The 7,500-nt window shown below is 37.0% G+C and overlaps 1 protein-coding gene across 1 annotated transcript in view; it reads left to right on the plus strand.

Moving 5' to 3' along the window:
• The window catches only part of FOXP2 (forkhead box P2), a 403,901-nt gene that overhangs the window by 360,880 nt on the left and 35,521 nt on the right, over positions 1-7,500 (plus strand). The window contains exons 15-16 of the mRNA XM_053977653.1: positions 1,587-1,674; positions 4,117-4,200. Of these exons, the coding sequence (XP_053833628.1) occupies positions 1,587-1,674; positions 4,117-4,200 (172 nt within the window). The remainder of the gene's footprint in view (positions 1-1,586; positions 1,675-4,116; positions 4,201-7,500) is intronic.

A 7,500-nucleotide genomic window follows, 5' to 3' on the forward strand; every position in this document is an offset into this window, starting at 1 on the left:
TGTAATTGAGGGAGTAAAATTCTTCTGAATCAAAATTTTGGAAAACAAGTTAATGTGATGTTCTGAGCCATTACCTGCTTTTTAAACTGATTATGCATTTTTGCATCAATGGGAGGATGAAGTCAGTTCCTTTGAAAATAAATAAATTATAGGTTTTATGACTCACGTAAAGGAAATGTGTCCTTGGTGATGCTTGAACTTAGCATAAATACCTAGCAAGTTACATGTATTTTCTTAAAGAATTTTATATTAAAAGAATGAAAAAACCTTTCACAATTGCTTATATCTCTTCCTCAGCCATGCCTGTTTTAAGAACAGCAGAACATTTTGCTCACCTGAAAACTGTCATAGGGTCCCTAACCTGTGAAGTCATGATTTAAAAGACACAGATGTTAGTAGAAGTGATACAGTCACTGTGTTTTCCCACTATTTCTGACAAATACGTTTGCCCCATAGATTAACGATCAAATGACCACACAGGTCTCTGATTAATTCTGCTAGAAAAGAAAAAGATACATTTCCTCCATGGTACGGATAATTTAGTTCTTATAACTGTGAGACCATCTGTGACTCCAGTCCTTGCAAAGCTTACCCCTCGTGCCTACAGTGGAAATAGCCAATAAATCTGCATTCAAAGGCAGAACTCCTTTGCTCCCATTTCTTTTTTAACCTGATCCTTATGTTTTCTTCTCCATGGTGCAGAAAGCCCACTATTAAAGCTCCAAAAGGGACTTTTTGATCCTGGAAGAGAGAGAGAGAGAAGAAAATAGAGACATCGTCCTTCAAAAAATATTAATTGATCTTTGTAAATTTATGCTCAATTGAAATGTCTGGGGTGCAGCAATTTGGGTCTGGATTGAACTTCAGTTTCAGGCAGCTGCTTACTGAGGTCCTCTTTCCCTGATGCAGAGTGTGTTTTTGTTTTGATAAGCTCACCTGTGTAGCCTGAACCTTTCCCAGGAAGCTTGCTGTGTTAATAAGGTGTATAGCTGGTCCTTCCTCTGCCTCTACCTCACACACTTCTTCATACTGAGTGGGGCAATCACTTCCATCATCCTCAGAGTCTACTTCTAGAAACTGCATTGAAATATGGCTGTTCCCCTGCAGCTCTGTGTTTGGGGAGGGGTAGTGGATGTTCTCTTGTTGCTTAATGATTAAAGAAGAGCAGATAGAGAAATCTTAACAAAGTCTACATTAATTCTCAGTAGTTCAAGCAGCCTAAAAGCAGTTATATCTTTTGGAGACTCATTTGTAAGGTGATTGTCTTCATCTGCATCAGCAACAGGGAATGGAAATCAGTTCAGTCATTGTAACAAATATTCATAACTGGTTACATTGGCTCTTAGATGGGATTTGTGACCTATGAGATAGAAACTGAGTATCTGACAGTCCTCACTGGGAAATTATGTAAAACTAAATTAAATAATCAGTTTTGTTATTTTGTATTGTTGTCTGTATGGCATGCTCTGACTCGTTCTTTCTGCACAACTACCTTTGGAACGAATGGAAGCCACATGTGCAGGAGAGAAAAATGTACTCATAAAGTTATTTTCCTCATCTTAAGACTGTCTTGCTTCCTTCTCTAGGCACCTTAACAATGAACATGCATTGGATGACAGAAGCACTGCTCAGTGTCGGGTGCAAATGCAAGTGGTTCAGCAGTTAGAAATACAGGTTTGTTATATAGATACATTATCCTATTACTTATTTACTGTTAACCTAAACTAAATTGAAAACACTTGCCTTAGTGACTCTAGCTTAAAGACATATGTTTCTTACATTAAATTTGTTGATAATAATGAATAAGTGAGGGTTTTTTACTTAAAGATTTTTCACATTATAAATTATGCAATAATTATCTAACATCACGTTTGTCTACAGTATTTTGCTTGAACTAAGACTCTAATGCTATTCATCGTGAATGAAAAACACTATCCCTGGAGCAAAGACTGGATCCAAGCCATCTTCACTTTTTTAAATGCTGGGTCAGGACCCCTCTTCCTTCTTCCCCTTCTGAACCACCGCTTGTCTGTGCTGTTCTGTGGGATAAAAGAGTAGCAGAGCATATCTCCACCCAAAATGACTCCCAGCCTGATAGGGGGCAGTTTTCTGCAAGCAAGAAGATGTAATGTCAGACCCACTCAGGAAGGTCCCCAGGGAGTGCCATGCCTCAGACCGCAGGCCTGCAGTGCCCTGTGCATGCTCTAACCATTAGAGGTCACTGCATGTATGTGAATGCTCCTTTCTGCTTATGCAGGGAGTGATGAGGACCCCTGGGGTCTCCCAGTATTGTGACTACACCTACAGGCTACTGAGGTTGGGCACAAGCCTCAGGGGTGACCATGCAGGACACTTGCACCACGCTGTCTCCTCCTGCCCACACAGCAGTCATGGGGCAGGCATGTCTCAGCAGTCCCAGCAGTCCCGTGCCCTCTTGGGACTGCTCAGAGGAGCTCAAGGGATGCAGCAAGGGACCAAGATTTTTGCCCTTGTTTCTTGCCATATGTAGAGAAAGAAGGATAACAACTCTCACCTTTCTCACCTTTTTGGAATATTATCTCACAGTTCTCTTTCACGTAAGAATATTTATTCTTCTTTCAGCTGAGGCTTTTCTGGGTCTTTTTTACTTTAATGCTGGAAATCCAAAACAATGAGAGGAGCATACAGTAATGTAATTTGTTCTCATTTCCCTTAAAATGAATGATTTTTAAACCCAGGTAAAGCTGTTATTTATTTTATGTTATTTACATGATAGTGCTAGCTTAATTTGTTTGTTAGGTTTGTTAGGAATTTATGAAATGGCAAATACTATGTCACTAAAACATCACACATAGAATGAAGCTACACATAATGTGAAGAAGAAACCTTCTTCCCACCCCTTGCCTCAAGTGTTCTTTAATAGAATATGCACTGATCAAATTAAATACCTGCAGTACTAAAGATCCCTCTCTTAAAATTACTTGCAAGTTGTTTTCCTTTGTCCAGTCTCAGTCTACAGGTGTAAGAGCAAGAACTCTCTGGAAAATGGTAGTATGAAACACCAAGTTTAATTCTTATTGCAATTAACGTTGAAATCATGTTTTAGGTAGCCAGAGCCAAATCACTAGTGTAAAATTTTGAACATTTCTTCTTGCAAACTAGTTTGTGAAAAAAAAGAAAAAAATCTTTTCATGTTGTAAAATACATTTTCCTCTTTTATATTCTGCTATTTTTATCAAGAAGTTGCATATTTCAAGCACTTCCTCCTGTTTCATTTTTTATTTTTAATTTGATACCTTGTTTGAATCTGAAACTACAATTATGTACATAATATATGATCAGAAAATGGTATCAGATAGGAAAAAGTAGAGGTTTAAGTAACATGTTTTTTGAAGGCAGCATAAGGGCTTCATAGGAATTGTTTACCATTTACAAAGCCTAGGCTGTAATCTAACAGTTGAAGTGAAGATTTAGCTTGCGGTGTGACCAATTATGTCATTTTTTGCTTTGTCTGACTGCTAGCGAAGTAGGGTCCATCAGTTGTAATGAGACCCAGTGCAGTGTCGGTGCCGACTCGATGGCAGAGTTCAGTGTTTCACACTGCCTGGGCTCTGTCACTCTATTGAATTAGATTGATGATGGCAGATTGCAGGGGGCACTAACTGGACCTCGGTGGGAAAGGATGAAGTGTGTAGTCAATCCTGGCAGGCACTGTGCTTTGAGGACCCTTCACCCCTTCACAGCTGTTGGCACTAGTCCATTGCTAACAGTGTCCACAGGACTTTAAAGAGACACTATGGGCCTTCTAATTTATGGTCTTAGTAACTTGTTACTGTCGAGGCAACTGTGACCTCAATTCTCTTATTGACAAAAAGATGAAGTGCTATTTGTTTTCTCTGACCTTTTAACATATTAAAGGCTATAAAAGTTTTTGTTGTTTTTTTTTTTTCCTTTCCTTTCTTTCTTTCTTTCTATGCCCGAAGTTGCATTTCCTCTTAGATAAGTTTCTACTGACACAGACTTTTATATGCAGGAATCATTACACCAAGACAAGCTCAATGATAAGATGTATCACTGCAGTGAAATAGCTGTATCAGTCATTTCTAAAATGCTTCTGATCCCACTCTTTCTTAACAGCTTTCTAAAGAACGCGAACGTCTTCAAGCAATGATGACCCACTTGCACATGCGACCCTCAGAGCCCAAGCCATCTCCAAAACCTGTAAGTGCATATTGCTTTATAAACAGTAAATAGGTCTACAAAAGTAGCAGGCTAAGAAAATGAACAATTTAGTGACTGTTGGAAAACAATGAGTGTGATGAAAAATATGGCAATAAAATGAAGGTAAAATGCAATATCTTGTCAAATTGTATGTTTCTTTAAAAGTAATGCTATCTTTTGCAAAATCTAGCCAATCTACACCATAGGTGACACTAAACAAAGTACACCTATAAGTGTCCAAATCATTGCCTTGAGACTGAAACTAGAGAGAATATCTTTTTGTGATAGGTTTAGAGATATTAAAAGGAAATCCACTTTGAAAGATTTGAAGTTCATTGACAGTAAGAAGTAAATGTAACATGAATCTAGGTACTTAGGAAATTTCGCAAATTGCTTGCAAGAGACACAAGTAAAGAGTTTGTTATTCTTAAATGAACAAAAATGTTATTTTATGCAGTGAATTGAAATAATTGTTAACACGGGGGGTGTTATGTTCGTTTTTTGCAAGACTGTATTGTTATGCATTCACTGTGATGTTGTTGGGGTTGGTACAGGCACTGAAAAGTCACTGTTGCTCCCAGTCATTCCACAGCGCTGCACTGGGAACAAAACAGTTATGCCACTGGATCTGCATCCAGATCCAAATTCCATTAAACTCTGTGTGGCTTCATGTAAGCAAAAGTATTCTCTGATGCAGGTCCAGGGCTGTGCTATCAGGGTGTCAGACATCGTAGTACTTAATATTGACTGTTCTTAGATACACTGCACTTATACTAGAAGCTGTGTGGAAAGTGAACTGTTTGTTCATGTTATCCATGATGCTAACTTCTCTACACATAAAATTAAAAGGCTATACCAGTACTTGAAGATTAAGTGCTGAGGTATCGATGAAAATCTGTGGCTGTGAAATCCAGGAAATGTAGGCAGAAGGAAAAGAATCCGTTTTAAAGAGTACACTTGCATATCATGGCCAGCTAATGTTTACGTAGAAGGTCAGCATACACTGTCTCTTGTGTTTTCAGCTCCCTATACTTCAAAGAAAATCTTTGTTTGAGGGCACACTTTATAACCTAATGATGAATGAAAAAAGTGTTAGCATTTCCTTAACCCCTGCCTTTATAAGAGAAAATTTAGACGCATTATTTTTGCTTTCATTAGCCTAACTAAATTCAGGGGTTTTTTTAGGTCATCCACTAGGAAAAAACATTTGGAAACTTAAATTCTAATATATGTAGCATATATATGAATAAAGTAACCTGAGCGTTTTTTTCCATTTCCATGCACTGTGAAGTTTTTCTGTCATGCAGGCTTCTTGAGCAATTCAGGTTAAGTACCAAATCCTGCTGAACTGTGTGGTAAAAGGTTTATAGAACACATTTCTACTATTTAATTATTTTAACCCCAGATGATCTGTAGTCTATCAAAATTTAGAGAATATTGTTTCTTTAGAGTTTTAAGTGACTGTCTTATTTCAATAAGATTATTTTTCTCATCCCTTCCTATAGTATAATGTAGATAATCACAAGACAGAATAATTGTCTCATAAATCCATCAGGAATCTGCAGCTTGTTCTTTTCCAATTAATTATTCAATCAGTAAATTTTTTAAAACTCCAGCAGCATGGTTACATCTACACTAATAAAGAATTTTCAGCCTATAATCCAAAACAGAACCTGAATGAATAATGTAATTGAAGTATTACATTACATAAACCACACATGAAAGAATTGCTAATTGCGTTTGATGGTGGGCAATTAATACAGAATCTTAGATGAGCGATTTAAAATGAAACCACAGTTTAAAGTTCCCTTTGGAACTAGAGATATCTGAAGTAGTGAGCTACACTGCTGGCCTCAAATTGGTTTGAAAGAAGAGTGGTCAATATTACCCCCCCCCTAAAATTTATACACTGTACAAAAGAAGCTTCAAAATTGATATGATAGTAGAGATTTATGGTCTCATGTGCAGTGGCTCAGTTGAGACGGCCCACACATTTGATAAATATTAATAGCATGAATTTATTACCAAGGAGAAATGAGCTCTGTTGGTTCATCACTGCACCCTTAACAGCTATCAGTACATGAACACAAGGTGCAACCGCACTGTCTATTATATGACCCCATTTACTCTCTGAATGGTACTTCATTAAATGGTACCTTTTGGCCATGCTATGGATGGATGAAAATCAAAGTTATCAAGGCTGCGAGTCCTGAATAATGAGTTTCACCCAACCTTGAATATATTCAGATGAGCTGAGGTGGCTAAGTGCTCATCCTAGGTTTTACATGCTTTTCTTTAGTTAATAATAAATTCTATTTTATCAGTTCATGATTGCATGCCTACAAACATGTTATGCTTATTATTGCCAGCTAGTACAATAAGTTACCGTAACATTGTAAACATAGTAGTTTGCATCCACACAGATTACGTATTTCTGCAGCTTTTGTAATTTTTAATGTGTCCATAAAGGGTATTGTAGCTACACGCTATTGCTGTGCCAGAAGTTTTACTGTTTTATGGCTTTTCATTTTTGTGTTTTCTGGTTGGCAAATATATAGGTTAAAATATCTTTCAATGAAATGCTTTGGAAATAATTTTTTTTTCTAATTTGGATGATTGTTTGTAAAAGAGAATTACTGTAAAAATCAAATGCAGATTTAAAAGCTTTGCTATTAAAAAAAAAGGTTAACAATTCAGAGTTAAGAAAGGTATATGTCACTTAAATCTTCCTTCATCTCTCAGACTCTTCAAAAATACTTCTTTTTGCCACAGACAAGCTTAAACTCTTAGCTTTGTGAATGTATTAAGTAAAGCATTTGGTAGCATTATCTGAGCTTTTTTTATGTACGTAACAAAGAATTCCCATTCCAGTCTGCTGGCTTAGAGTACGAACAGAACAGTCTGTGGTTTATTGGGAACAGATGCACTTGGGGATGCCTTCAGGGTGCCAGTCGTTATTATTAGACTGCTAATGTGCTTCTTCTGGCTGCTGCCCAAGAAAGAAGAACAATTAGCTGGCATATGTTAATTTTTGTTTCCCTAACAAATCTCTCTACTGACTAAATGTGTAAAACAAATCCACAAAGAAAGATCAATCAATGCTGTACACATCATTTTCTCCCCATTAAAAAGAGGTTTATCTTAAGAAGTGTATTTGGGATTTGAAAAGGCAGGTGTTACTAAATTATACACAAACCCCAAATTTTCGATGTTTACCCACTTGCAGTTGCACCATACAGATGAAGAACAATTAATATTATTTTCCTGCTTATCTCTATAAATTACTGTATAAAGTGAAAA

This window comes from Vidua macroura, chromosome 5 (genome assembly GCF_024509145.1).
Source record: "Vidua macroura isolate BioBank_ID:100142 chromosome 5, ASM2450914v1, whole genome shotgun sequence".
In the NCBI taxonomy this organism is placed as follows: Eukaryota; Metazoa; Chordata; class Aves; order Passeriformes; family Viduidae; genus Vidua; species Vidua macroura.